Source organism: Neolamprologus multifasciatus, chromosome 17, assembly GCF_963576455.1.
Source record: "Neolamprologus multifasciatus chromosome 17, fNeoMul1.2, whole genome shotgun sequence".
NCBI lineage: Eukaryota > Metazoa > Chordata > Actinopteri > Cichliformes > Cichlidae > Neolamprologus > Neolamprologus multifasciatus.
Genome location: NC_140455.1, coordinates 16028808 through 16043903, shown reverse-complemented (window position 1 = coordinate 16043903; position 15096 = coordinate 16028808). Strand labels below are relative to the sequence as shown.

General features: G+C 39.8%; 2 protein-coding genes across 12 annotated transcripts in view; both read left to right on the top strand.

Annotated features, from left to right (window-relative positions):
* Positions 1-883, top strand: part of LOC146499179 (filamin-C-like) — a 65491-nt gene extending 64608 nt beyond the window's left edge. For all 8 annotated transcript variants that reach the window (XM_085139099.1, XM_085139096.1, XM_085139100.1 and 5 more), the window contains one exon: positions 3-883. In XM_085139099.1, the coding sequence (XP_084995225.1) occupies positions 3-190 (188 nt within the window). In that variant the 3' untranslated portion in view covers positions 191-883. The remainder of the gene's footprint in view (positions 1-2) is intronic.
* Positions 884-4318: 3435 nt separating this feature from the next.
* Positions 4319-14925, top strand: socs2 (suppressor of cytokine signaling 2). 4 transcript variants are annotated; one of them, XM_085139138.1, is made up of 3 exons: positions 4319-4828; positions 7521-7731; positions 9631-14925. In XM_085139138.1, the coding sequence occupies exons 2-3, from the start codon at positions 7605-7607 to the stop codon at positions 10110-10112; spliced, it is 609 nt and encodes a 202-aa protein (XP_084995264.1). In that variant the 5' UTR covers positions 4319-4828; positions 7521-7604; the 3' UTR covers positions 10113-14925. The 4 variants fall into 4 exon arrangements, with proteins under 4 accessions (XP_084995264.1, XP_084995265.1, XP_084995263.1 ...); XM_085139139.1 differs by having other exon boundaries at positions 4319-4877; XM_085139137.1 differs by having other exon boundaries at positions 4319-6071.
* Positions 14926-15096: the final 171 nt, after the last annotated feature.

Sequence of the window (15096 nt, the reverse complement as noted above, 5' to 3'; positions counted from 1 at the left end):
AGGCACAAACATGTTGATGGTCGGTGTCCACGGGCCGAAGACACCCTGCGAGGAAGTTTATGTCAAACACATGGGCAACAGGATGTACAATGTCACGTATACCGTTAAAGAGCAGGGCAGCTACATCCTTATTGTGAAGTGGGGAGACGAGAACGTCCCCGGCAGTCCGTTTCATGTCACCGTCCCTTAAAACTGAACTCTTCACTGTCTCCAGCCTCTTCAACGTCTGCGATGCACTGAAGACTTTTCACTTTCTGTTCTGCTAAATCTGAACATCAGAGCACAGCTTCAGTAACCACCGGTTGTTCCTCGAGGCCTTTCTTTTGTCAGTCGCTCTTTTAAACATCGTCCCACTTAACTTCAATAAAAGAGAATTTAAAGAGTTCAAACTGACAGCAGCCCACACGCCTCAAAATTTGACCTGTTTCCATACATCGTCCTTTCTTTGAGAAGATTTGTTTCCTGCCAACATGTGGATAACTATACCGGTATAAACATCTGGTTCATAGCAGCTAAAAACAAACTTGCAGGATGCAAACATTAAGACTGGATTAAAATGTGATCTGCATTATCTGGACTAGTTTATTTTCTTGATGACAGATTTTCTGTTAGTATTTCTGAAGATATGCAGCACTCAAAGAGGTCCGGAGGTGTCTGAGAAGGTCACCATGAAGGGGAGACTGCATACATTTCCATCTTTTTTGTGTCCACTTCTCTGAACTTTTTCATCACACCTCATATTGTGTACAGTATGTGCATTAATTCCCAAACACAATCTCATATTTAGTGAAAAATTAAAGCTGCAAGTTGCTCTTTTGCTCCCACAAACCAAACAATTCAGAAGTTGGCTTAAACAGAAGAAACAGTTTTATCTTCAGAGAGGGGGAAAAAGTGCCTCAGAGTCCTTTATTTCTTATCTCCATCTGAAAAAAACAGGAAACTATAAACTTTCTCTAAGAATCCTTATTTCTTACTGATGCTCATCTGATAAACACGAACACTTCAGACCCTTGGACTGTCTGCACTCCAGCCGTGGTGACTATCGTCCAAAAATCTGATTGGTCAGTAAATGGTGAACTCTTACCTGCAACATAACCTGGAGCAGCTTTGGTCTGTAGCATTAGTTACCATGGTGACATAACCCCGAAAAGACAGAGTTAAACCCAAAGTAAACTTGATAACTACAGATCCCTAAAAGCATTCATGTTTTCTCATGGATGAGTTTAATGTCTTTCAAAGATATTAGTGTCACATAGTTGGAATAAATCTGAGTGAAAGATGGTGTTTAGTTAGCCTCAGCAGGCAAAGTCTCCCCTTCCTCAGGTCCAGTTTCAGGTGAGCGAGAGACTATCTTCCCTCCATGTTGAATAAGATGCACTCGGCAGGTATGTCAGGGTTTGTGCCAGATCGCTCATGTGGCGTAGGCCCAGCTGTGGGATGTGGAATGATCAAGATGAGCTGGGCTGTGACGTTAACAAACTCTTCTGTTTTTATTTATCCTGCAGCATTTTTCTCTCCTTTGATTTTCTTTGACAGAAAATGGTCTTACTGTTGAGAGAAGCAGGTGATGATGGATTTTTTTTTTACCACAGGAAGGAAGTGAAGTGGAGTTTCCTTTGTGAATGTTGGAAAAACAGCAGCAGATATTAGAGTGACATTTTATAGTGATTTTATATGTATGAGTGAAGCAAAGTTTAAGTGTTTGATATGTTAACCTTCTGTATTGCGACACTGTGCAGGCATAATAAAGTTTATCTGTGAAATCTCTCATCTCATTTTCATGATGGAGAACAATCTACTATGCTTTTCCTCTTTCCTGTGTTGTACAATAGACTGATCTCATTTCCATAAACTCTTGTTATATAATGTGATGCAGAGGGTGTATTCTATTATGATCGTGTCAGACAGAAGTCCGCCCACCTGCTGTTCAAACCTTCTGATTGTGAGGGGTAGCCAACCAGAACAAAAGTTGTCCTCCTGGGGGAGGAGTGAAACAGCTTGTTTCGGACAGAAAGACAGATACAGGCCCATTATCTGAGACTCTGGTTACACCTCCTTCACTTGGAAGCAGATGAAAAGAAATTCATAAAAAAAAAATCTAATTTGTTCCAATTTTATGAAACACCAAAGACAAAAATGGTAAGGAAGGGTCCAATACTCTGATTAAATAACCTGGGGCAATGTATTTGAAGTTGTTTGGAGAGGATTTCTAGTCATATTAGACATTGTTATTTAAATGGCTGGAGGATGAGCAGTGTGAATATCATGTTCAGGGTTTAAGCAGAGAAGCTGCTGAATGTGATCTGAGGGCATCTGTGTGACTGTGGTGCTGCAAAGGACCAGCAGGTGGAAGCAGAAACCAGTAAAAACGGCAAATAGAACCCGAGAAACAGTCTTTGTTTTCAAACAAAGTCTTTATTGTATTTTGTTTTGAGAAAAAAAACACAATACAGACTATATGAACCAAAATAAATACAATACCAGATTATTAAGCATGCAAAGATAGTTAGGAATCATCAACATGTTTTCTCAGTAATATTTAAAAATAAATGATAATTATGTCACATAGGTCAATAATAGCATCACAGTATGTTTTAATAATACCAGCCGCCATGCTTTCAGCAAAGGATATGAATGTCATCAGGTAGCACAGGATTTTCCAATAGATCCTGTTATGGTGTAGCTGATATCTTCGAGATGAACATGACCATGACTTCTCTTATCCAGTGGCCAAATCTTGGGGGGGGGGGGAGAGAGTCATATTTAAAAAGATCTGCCTGGCCAACAGAGAAGAGAAGGCAATCGTGTTCATATCACTCTCTGTGAAGTTTCCCACTTTGAAATTCCTCCTGGAAAGGCTGAACTTCTCTTAATCTGCTTAATGGATGTCTGTCTTCTTGTTTCTGCTTTAACAAGAAAAGAAAAAAGAACAGACAATAGTTCTTCCATTATCTTAAACGGGCTGCCCAGCTACTCAACTTCTGAAGGCTGATCACACAGGAAGTGGCGAGTGCTGGTTGAGCAAACAGCCCAACGTTTGTGTTGAACTTGCTGCAGCGCTCTGCTTGTACTACGACAAGTTTTGCACCTGTCAATCTGAGATATAGACGTCATACCTCACCGAGGTCAAAGTTCAACTGAACCTTTTTTTTTTATTAACAATTGGAACAATACAGTCACAAACAACATAACACAATATAGTGCAAATGAACTCATGTGGAGGATAAATAAAAAAGAACAGTCAATACAACAAAACTAACAGCAAGGATATGGGGGGAGGGGGCTAGACAAAAATTCACAGTATTAACGGGGAAGAATTAAAAAAGAGCACAGGTTGACACACAATAGAGGTAATGATCAAAACAGTAGCAAATGGGAAATGTCATCATAGATTGTGGCAAATCTATGATGACATTTCATCATAGTGTTTAGAAAGTTAGCACATACATGTAATTTTTCATTTCTTTATGTGTCCATCTATAGAACGCTGCATGTTATAGTGTAAATCTGCCTGTTCTCTGTCAGAAACCTGCAGAAAATGAACCTAAAGTATGTAATGCAAGGATGTCATCACTTTAGAGATGGAGAAAGCATAAAGTGACAATTATGAATCACTTAATATGATAAGAAGATTCTGCAGGTCATTAATCGATGTATAAAACTAAAATAAAATGTATTTTTAGTGACACAGGATACAAATATGGAAGCAAGATGTATAATTAGAATAAATCATTGCAATTTCTTTAACCATAGAGAATAACTAAATCCTTCAGGACAATGTCTCATCAATGCACTGAACTCACCATGTTGTCCCTCTAACAGCCTCCACATGTTCTCACTGTAGTTTCCCCTCATGAATGAATTTATGCTGCACTAATCTGAATGTTTGCAGGGAAATCAAACACATTTCACACGCAGTACTCGAGCTGACTTACCTTTGTTTGAATGACGATTTGTACGCGCTGACTCCACAGATAAGGTACGAAAATATGTCAGGCTACGTCAGTAGCGGTTGGTCTTCAGGGTTTCTACTCCACGGCCGTATTTCATACGGGTCCACATTTCCAATGCACGCTATTTTCTGCAAGTACCGCCGCTTCGCCTCTGGACGCAATCGGTCTCTATACCGTCCGTTTCTTTGGAGCTGCTTTTAAGCATTTTGTAATCGTCGTTCCAACACAGTGTGTTTGTTTTGATTCGTAGACCCCGAACATGGCGCCGCGCTCCCACAATGCATTGCGGCGTGACGTCAACTCCAAAGCCCTATTAACACCTGGTTTGAGTTTAATAAGAGAGAGAGAGCGTGTGCGTGTGAGTGACTCCAGGTGGGTCCTCACAGAGACAGGAGGTCGGGGACCAACAGCCGCATGCGTCAGTCCACCTTAAATCGTGGCACCACGTGACCGTGTTCCTGGAAAGTTCCTGGAAATGCTGCCTTTGTGTTTATGGTGACATTGGTTCTTAGGCAGCTGCTGGATTCGATTGTGTCCAGCTCTCTGACGGACGTTCAGACGCTCGATTAGGACCCGCACGGTGCCTTTCGGTCTCTCCGGTAGCTGCCAGTGCGGTTGCTCCCCGGGTGGGACTGGGTGTCAGAGAGACGACAGGGACCTCCGTTTAGCTGCACTGTAACCCGCCATTTGTAAATCGGGAAAGACTAGAAAATAACGAAGAAGAAGCTCCAGCAGCGGAGCGTTTCTCGGGATTTGGACTAGAAGTGTTACTGGGGACATGTCGGGGTCCCCCCGGAGGACACATCGGCGGCAGCGCTGCTGAGCCCGCCGTGACTTTTAGCTAGACAGCAGCTAGCAGGACGTAAAGCAGTCAGGTGCGTGTGCTTGTTTTTATCACCAACATGTCACCAAAACTCAAACCAGGTGGGTAAACACGCACCCAAATAGACAAGTAACACGCCGATAATACGCTCCAGACTGCACAGAGCCTTCTGCACTGACCTGTGCTCCCAAGTTCGATTATTTCCCCCAGAATAATGGGAGCCCTTCCACTGCTTGTCGAATTGCGTTCACATTTAGAATAATTTTAAAGCTTCTCGGGGACCTTGGTGTTCGCATCTGATTAAAACGAAATAATCTAATTTTCCCGCTATTTTTACAGCCCATTCTTCAGTTCGGCACACAATAACGAACTCCCCGTCCAGGTTTTGCTTTAGGAAGGGCTCTCTTTTTTTTTAAAAAAATCATACTTGGAGAACTGTTTATGTTATACCAAATTCTACTCAAAATTCTTCCAAATTAATTTAACTCCGTGCCCACAGCTGTGTAGATTTGAATAAAAACAAGCGGATTTATGTGTCCTGCTTTACACAGCTCTCCTTTCTATTCCGTCCACAAAGTTACATCAACGTTCAATTTTAATTGCAATAAAATTAATTAATTTTGCACTACTCACTGCTGTTTCGCCAAATACAATTTAAACTCGAAGCCACTGTAATATTTCTTCATGACCTCGGCGTAAAAAAACAACAAAACAGAATATTTGTTCTTTCCTGACAGCCTGTTCCTCGGTTACACCAAATATTACACTATTATCATTATTATTATTATTAGCTATACATGCAGAATTTTTTAAACAAATTCTATTGTAAAATCGACTCATTTAATTTGTTTCCGAGGTCACTGAGTGCAAAGTAGCTTTTAAAAACAGGGATTTCTGCGTCCTTTGTCCTCTGCAGTCAGACATAAAACCTCACAGCAGGTTTTAAACTGTACGCTTAGTTTGCTTTTTCCAAATAGCCCAGTTTTTTCAAATTCAGTTAAAATTCTTGTAATTCTCATTCTTCACGGAAGCCACTGTTGTAGACAACAAGACATCAGAGTGCAGTACTGATTTGTGCACACAGGAACAAGCAGCCTGTATTTATTCCGTTTCTTCTTCTGTTTGCCCTGCTGGCCTGAATACTAAGCAGGTTATTCCACGGGGGAAATATGGAGATCTCTCACCAAATTCTGTGAGAAATTCAGCTGCTTTAATGCTGCCTGGAATGTAAACATGTGGCCTGTCCTCCAAAGTCCACTTTGAACAAGAACCACCTCACCTGACTGCTTTTAAAGGTGGGAAAATGAATTAATCTAACTTCAGTCTGCTGTTATGTGCTGAAACATTCACATATACTTTCTCTTTGTTTAAACACAAAGCAGTCAAACAGCATTTGTTTCAAGATGGACAGACGAGGAACTTTTTAAGGTGTCTCTTTACTCTATTAGTTTAGTTAATAAGATTTCACCTTCCACCTGAGTTAATTTAAAACTGCCACTATATCTGCTGCACAGAATAAAGTAGCTGGTGTCTGAAAGATGTTTGGAGGTTTGTCTTTGCAGAGGTAAGTTACATAAGCACTCAGGAATGTGAGATAACAGAGTTAACCTAACAGAGGACAGGAGTAACACACCGAGCCCTTCAACACATTTCTCATCTGAATGATTTCCACTATTTACTCAAATATAAAAGCATTAAAGGGACTTCGGCAGAGTGCCCGTCTAAAATGTTTTAACTTAGTTTTTATTATTGCTTTATTTCTCCCCAGTCTTTAAAACACTTTAATGATAGTTATGGTGAATATTGATTTTTTTTATTTTATTTTTTTTTTTAAAGGCCAGTGGTCATAAATGTGGACTTTTTTGACTGGAATTTGGTAAGAGAGAAAAAAATACTGCTCAGTTAAAGCCATTGAAAACCTTCCTGTAGTGAAGAAATAAACAATACTCTTTGATAGACACTATGTACATTTTTTGTTTCACATCGTCCGTCTTTTGGCATTTTTGACCTTAAAGTTTCTTCGCTTTTTGTTTTTAGCTGATGTGTGTTTGTGATTATGGTTAAGGTTTAAAGTTGAAATTCCTTTCTTATTGTCTCATATGAACTTACAATTTTTTAAATAATAACAAAGAGCCAGGAAAAGAATGTAATTTTTTTTTTGTTTTGTTTTGTTTTAATAATTTTTCTCAGTTTGGACAAAAAAAATGTCAGGTTTTGTTCAAAAACATTCAGCCTCCTCCCCCCCAAAATCTACAAATCTGACACCAAACCGTTTTAAACTATTTTAATCAGTTTGGTCTTAAATCTGCTTTTTTTTTTTTTTTTTTGACTGGAGTTTGGTATGAGAGAGACAGTATACCTGTTTGTCTTAGTCCTGAATTTATTTATTTATCTACTTATTTATTTTGAGGTGATGAGTCAATCTCGTGTTTTAAAGTCAGCTGATTGATTATTTATTGAGACATAAATCTGCCTCTGTCTGATCTGTCTTTATGAGTAATATCGTCTTAAAGATAAAGCTCCTTTATTTACCGGCTCACTTGAACTTAAAAAACGCTGAAATGTTGAGAAATAAAACTTCCTGTTGTTGAGTTTCTGGTTAAAAATGTTTTCAGACTTCATTCAGGCTCTAAAGTATTTTTGAATCAACTTTCTCTTAAATCATCACTTTTTTGAGTGGAGCCTGGTTTGCAAGCCTCCTGTCAGATTTTTCTTCTTCACTGGTTTTTCTCCTGAACTTCCAGGACTTTGACACTGTGGTGTGAGCAGTTGCGCCCTGTAGACCTTGTCCATGTCTCAGCTGTGGGCCTGAAGGTCGGATTTATCCAATGACCTGCCAGTCCTCCGAGTCCACAGAAACCATCGAGGGTGACAGACGAGTCGACAACAATACCGGAGCTGTGGAATCTGACGAGAGCCGCATTGCCGCTGCCATGAAGGAGCTCAGAAACACGGGTAGGAAAGATTTACGCCTCCACAGTCTCCATCCAGAGGAGAACAGCTGGAAACCAAAGCCCAGCAGGTGGAGTTTCCATCCTCTTGTTTTTTTTTGGCAGAGTTAGGGGGGCACATCCAAAACTAAAAAGGCTCAGCTTAGTGCATCAAATGGTCCCATTCAGGAGGCTGAAAAATCACAAACACAGCAGATTTTTCTTTAAAGCATGATGGTTAACAGCTCCAGAGACGTCGCAGCGAGTCATCAGGTACCCAGCCGCCACAAATCAGCTGATTGATTTCATTCTCAGCTCATAACATGAGCGGCACTGCCGTCTCTAAAGGTCTCGTTGGCTGGTTTGGGCCGTTTCGCACCACAGCTGCTGCATTCAGTGACAGACAGGGGAACAGTGAAAGGTGTGCACTGTGTACAGTGTTGGGAAGGTTACTTTTAAAATGTATTCCATTACAGAATACAGAATACATGCTCCAAAATGTATTCTGTAACGTATTCCGTTACATTACTCAATGAGAGTAACGTATTCTGAATACTTTGGATTACTTAATATATTATCATGCTGTTTACAACTACGTGAATGTACTATTGCTGTGATTTATTACTGTTACTGAAGGTCCGCAGCTCCGAACCGTAGTAAAGGGACCTCTGGCTAATACCGTGGGTTCTGTGTCGGGCTCGTAGCCGAAAACTAGCTTCACTTTGTTGTGTGGGTCAACTTTGCTTGCGAGAGACAGAGAGAGGCGTTGAAAGGCTGCTCCAACCGAACTTATTGTTTTTGGAGGAAAACACGAACACGGTGTACAGTCGAGCCTTAATAGCTTGCTTACAACTGGGCTCGTCAGGCACTCTTCTTGGCTTCAGTGGTTATTATTATATTTACATGCTTCCAGCTCCCGTTTTTGCTCGATGACAACTCGTACTTTTCCACTTTCCTTTTTCTCCCTCCCTTGCTCACAGACACATAACTTGTATGGCAGTCCATTCTCCCTGCAGCACGGACTACACTGCCTATGATGCTACATTCTTTAGAGCTATGCCTATAGCATTCTGCCTATTAGCTTAGCACAACAACAACAAAAAGGCCTCTCTCACCCAGGAAACACGCAGAGAGAGAGCGTCACCCTGTAACCATGGCAACCGTAACGCTGCCACCTGGAACAACAGAACGTAGCTGTCAAGCAAAACCTAAACAGGCCTGACCCGCCACAATATGAAACAGGGAAGTACCGCCGTGTAATCCATTTATTTCAACAAAGTAACTGTATTCTAAATACCACCTTTTTAAACGGTAACTGTAACGGAATACAGTTACTCATATTTTGTATTTTAAATACGTAACGGCAGTACATGTATTCCGTTACTCCCCAACACTGACTGTGTATATGTTGTTTCACACACCTGAAAGAATCAGTGTGGGTCTAGGTGGCGCCATTACTCTCCACCAGGCTCCACCAGACAGATTCACAAAAACATTTTACTGTGAAACAAACGGGAGCCGCTCTTTTGCAGCCATCCTGATTGGTTGGTTAGTTTGGTCATTTTGTGGTTTTAACCTGTTAAGTTCCCATTAATAGCCAGTATAAAGGTGCGGTGAGCAACAGTGATGTCACCTGTTGGTTTCTGAAGTCCTGTTTCCAACTGAGACTTTGAGTAATTATTACTGGGGGCGTGGTTTCAGATTAAGATATGGTCTCAGCAGGACAGTGGGGGGTTGGTGATCTCCAAACACTGACACATACAGACAGCTCAGTCACTGGGTGCTGCCCCTCAGCAGGCTTCCAAAAGTTGGCTAATCAGAACAAACTGAGCTTTTAATGAGACAGGTTAAAACAGGTGGTTTCAGAGAGAGGATGAGCTGGGATAAAGGGTTATTCTGAAGTTCATCTTTTGCTTACTGTCAGGTTGGTACTGGGGCAGTCTGACGGCTAATGAAGCCAAAGAGATCCTGCAGGACACCTCCGAAGGCACTTTCCTGCTGCGGGACAGCTCTCAGAGAGATTACCTGTTCACCATCTCCGCCATGACGTCAGCAGGTCCCACCAACCTGCGGATCGAGTTCAAACACGGCAAGTTCAAGCTGGACTCGGTGGTCCTGGTGAAGCCCAAGCTGAAGCAGTTCAAGAGCGTGGTCCACCTGGTCGAGTACTACGTCCAGCTGTCCAGGAGCAGCGACAAGGCGGCGTCGGCGTCAAACTCCCGGGTCTCTCCAGTGCCGCCTAATGGCACAGTGCAGCTGCTACTCACCAAACCCGTGTACACCTCCACGCCATCCCTGCAGCACCTCTGTCGCATCACCATCAACCAAAGGACACGGCAGGTTCAGGATTTGCCGCTGCCCAACAGACTAAAGGACTACCTGTCAGATTACGCCTACAATGTGTAAGGACTGATGTCATCTTACCACTGACTGATCCCATCGTGTGCTGCTCTACAGGGTCACGCAATAAGCTGCAGTGTCGATGTGCTCTGTGAGTCTGCAGCCAATCACGCCGGAGTCAGAGGGGAAAGGTCTGATGGAAACGCCGTGTCACATGACCCCTCCTGACCACAGCTACCTCTCTGCTCTGCGGTGACTTGACACCTCGTTGTCCCCTCACCTTTACCAGATCATCACTTTTCAGAACGTCCATTTTCACCTGAATCCGTATGCTGATTTTTAAATTGGACCAGATAAATCTGAAGTATCTTAAGGTATTAATGTTTACAGTGGTTACTGATGTGGTCACTGATGTTACCATGGTTTTATGAAACGTCATATTACAAATACCATTATTTAAAAAGAAGCTTTGTTATTAATTTTGCTTGTCGACACTTTGAGTGATGCAGAGCGGGAAAAGTGGCACTATCGGGCTGCCCCCAAATTAATTTTATAAATAAAAACAAGAATATTTTATTTACCTTCATGAAAACAATAAAAAAAAATTATTTTAGTTTTCAGGTTTGCTCTGCTGATGAATTACAGATTTGCACAGGTTTGGAAAACATTCCCTTTAAATTACAGCTGCAACTAAAGATTGGTAGTTGACTAATCTGTCCATTTTTCTTTAATTAGTCAATGATTATTTCAGTAACTTTTGTCTCTGTGGGCAAACCTCCTGTTCTAGGCTCCAGGACCTCACCTTCTCTGGTCTGCCCACCTGTGACTGTCACCCTGTTGTCTCATTCCACAGCAAATTCAAATAATTACCCAGGAAACGTGTGAATTTGAAAATAATCAAATGTATCTTTAGCATTACTCAATAGCACGGTCAGAATAAAAGTGAAGTGAATAAAATATTAAGGAACATAAATTAAAGTGCTACTTTAAACAGAAAAAAGTGTCCATAAGCTCGAATAAAGCTTTGAATTAAATTAAAAAATGTAAAAAAGATTTTTTTAATTTATTTTTTTGTTCAGGTTCAAAATAACAAGTTTCTGAAGTTTACAGATGATTCAGTTCATGAATTCACAACTGCAGTAGACATGCTCTGGAGGAAAGCTCACTCTTGTCTTTGAGATGATGTTCCCAGCTGCTGATAAACATGCTGAAGATTCTCTCTGTCATGATTTCAGCAATTTGAGAGGTGCATCAGCCTCTTTTCAGAAATGTACTGGTTTGCTATTGGATTTCACTCATTGGCTAGCAAAACTGAAATGCTTAGCAAGCATCATCCTGAGAGGTTTCTGACAGGTAAGCTAAAATAAACATTACTGTACGAACATGAACAAGGTATCAATGTGATGCACTGACTTAACTCTCAATAACGGACTCATCAGAGCTGATGTAACAGCTCTAGGGTGGCAGCGTTTGAAATGCTCGTGCACTGGAGTCATGGAAGGAAAGCTCCGTTTAGCACAGTCTGGTTTAACTGTGTTTAATTTCTGTAAAATACTTTCACTTTTAAAAAAAAAATTTAATCTCCCTTTCAGTTTACTTCTGTCATCCGCTTTTGCCGTTCATACAATGTTCTTCTTCATTAGTAGTAAGTGCAGTCTTGCCAGGTGATAGAGGCGATGCTGCCCCCTTAGCTTCCTGTAGTGTATTGCTATTACAAAAACGCATTCATGTGGTTTTACTATAGGATGCATCTTAGTCAACATAATCAACTATAACGACGAATTGTAGCAGGCCTACTTAAAATGACTTTTTTTGAATGGAGTTTGGTGTCAGAAGAACGTAAACAGCAAATTGTGGGTTCATGGGTTACTAGCTTTTCTCTTTATTTCAAATCTAAAGTAAACGGTGGGTGTCCAGAAGCTGTGATACAAAGGCAAAAAAGAACAGAAACAAAACTAAAATATAAATGTATATTTTCATTTAAAATATTTTTAAATAAATTCAAAAATTGAAAAAAATGTAAATAAAACTAATAGAGGTGTTAATACAAAATGAGACAAATACTGAAATATGTCCCATCTTATTATAACTTCATTATTTTGTGTGTTTTTAATAATTTTGTGCACAGTTTTGGCCATGTTGGTCCTCCATATATGACCTCTTTCAACCTGGTCACAGTAATTTAAGTGTTGAAACATAAAAATTAATCGATTATTGATTAACCTTTTTTCACATTTTTAAATGTTTATTATTGATCAAGTTAGTAATTATTGTTCCCATTAAGTTATTGATTATTTGATCAGTGAAAAAAATATTTTAGACCAATCAGCGGTTCCAGATTGATTTTCTAATTGATCTTTTGATTGATTATTCGGCCTCTTCATGTTGGAAAGTTTCTGTGAGGATTTCTGTGGAAATAATTAACAGAAGGAAAACAAAAATCAGGAAAAAGAATAATTTTCCATTTTTCTCCACCAGTCAGAGCTTGTCAGTCCCACCTGTAAACACAAGTAAACAGAGCCTTCTGATTGGCCGACAGACAGCCTGTGACAGTGAACGCTGGTGAGGCGGAGAGTCGAGGTGTCCTCGTGGACGTTCAGAATCAAAACAAGCTCCTCAGACTTTGTACCTGCATGTAGTAAATACTCAGTTTTCTTACACTGTGATTGGCTCAGAGCTGTAAAGGTGCAGGACCTGTTAATTCTGTAGCAAGGAGACGGAAAGGCACACTTTCAAAGCTCAGTTCATCAAATAACCTCAGTCTGCAGCAATGAACCAGCTTCAGGCTGTGTGAAGACCTTCCAACCAAACTCAATTTAAATATCCTACGTTTTTTATTACCAGTATCATGATCTCCTAAATTCAGCACAGACACTAAGACCTGGTTAAAAAATATCTTTATATCTTTATTTTATTTTACCAGGAAGTCTCACTGACACCATATCTCTAGCTTCAAGCCCTTACTCAGGAAGGAACCTTTAACTGCAATTCAGCCAAACTCAATTCAAAAATCTAAATACATCCTGCTGGTGTTAGTAGTTAGTCCGGTAAATTCAGCACCATCTTTGTTGTTGTCGTCATCATAATCATCAGGGTTTTTCCTGCTTACAAAAAGTTCTTGTTTTACCCCCAATGTAAAAGAAAAATCCCCAGAAATGTGGTGCAAGTGGGTGTGATTTGGATTAAATGGTCTTAGTCTCAACTATGTCTCCAAACAAAACAAAACCCGCTGAACCACCACATTTCACAAACATGTTTAACAAACCCTGACCGAGCCTCATTAAAAAGCTTTTGTTTTTAGGATTCATATTCACCCACCAGTGTTGATGGTTAATGCTGAGTCTCTGGAGCACATTTAACCGAACTTCATTCAAAAATTGCATGTTTTTTGGGGGGAGCTGTGAAATCTTGTGGTTGTCTCATTAATCCAACAGACATGCAAGCACTTAATTTAATGAAAAAACTCATTTAGTCATGGATTCAACCTGTTTGTTACCGTAGAAACGAAGGTTACACAAGTGACCATGTTATGTTTTTGTCAAGTTGTCCCTGATCGGGTACGGGGCGTCGACGCTGCATGCTCACGTTCTGTCACCTTTCTTTAAAATCATTTTCAAACATCCAATCACAGCTCAGCATCGGCCAAGGAGAAGGGGCAGAGCTGTTTGGTCATGTAGCTGCTCAGGTAAACAGGGTGTGTCCTGTGATGTGTGTATAAGGAGGGCCAATCAGGGTGTTTGTTTGTGCTTCAGCCTTGATATCTGACCAGTTCCATGATGAAGATGACAAAGAGCAGCTGAATTAAGCATGGATGCACCAAGCAGGCAGGGCGTGTGCGCGTTCTTGTACATATCGCAGCCCCTGTGATTTGATAAAGTATATAATTGATTGTGTCTGTATTTCTGGTATGTTTCTGAAGCATGTAAACGATGAACTGATCAGCTCCCACCAGGAGATCAATAAATTTTATATGGTGCCTCATCAATAATGTCTCACTGCTGCTTATACTTCATGCTGTTATTGATTCACACCCACAGGACAAAACTATGGAAGCCCAGGTATGTGTGTAATAAATGTTTTGTTTTGTTTTTATCATTTATTGAAAGGAAAAGGCTGAATATCTTCATTAATAATCAGATTTTTTAAAATAAAAACCTAATACAAAGAAACAAATGATGCTAATAAAATCTCTCTGTTAAATTTTGTTTCTCTGGTTAGTTTATGAAGGCCCATTCTTTATGGAAGCCTGAGTTTGCCAGGAAACCTGAAACGTGTTTATAGACTGGTCATATTTGTTGTTGAAGTTCTTCTAGCAAGAACTGCTGCAAGTTCATTTTCTAGATTTGTAGAAATAACAAATGTTCATGATTAAACTTCCTGGTGCTTTAAATTAAAGATGTAAAAATTTAGATTCTTTTCCCCACATTAATAAATGTGCAAATGAGAACATTGTGCAGTAGTCAGCTTTATGAATTTGTCTCAGTGTACTGTATAAATGATTTTTCTTTTTAGAAGTCTTTAAACACATGAAGCTGTGTTTTTTATTTCATGTTTAAAGAAAATGCAAAATTTATTGCACATCATCATAGATGGTTCATTTTTTTAAAAAAAACATCATGTTTATGTTTTGGAAGGACATTAAATCCAGAAACAGGATTAAGTTAAAAACATATTACATACATATTTGCAGATCTATCAGTAGAACCTCATGTCTGACTGGAAATTAAATCAGTAAAAAAAAAAAAATCTCAGCGATGTCATTAAAGACGTGAAGAATAGACACAAAACTTTGACGTGCAAAAAAGGTTTTTAATTTCAGTTAATTCCAGTTTAAATCCCCATCACTTTTAATTTTAATGAAGAATAACATGTTTTTTCATGTTGGTTGCCTGTACGAAGTTTGTCCTTCAGTCAGAAAAACAGAAATGAAAGCACAAATAAACATATGAATCACATATTATCAATAACAATGTCAAAAACAGATTCAGTTAACTGTAAATTGGTCTTTGAAAATAAAAGGAAATAATAAAATAATAAAGGACAGCGTGAC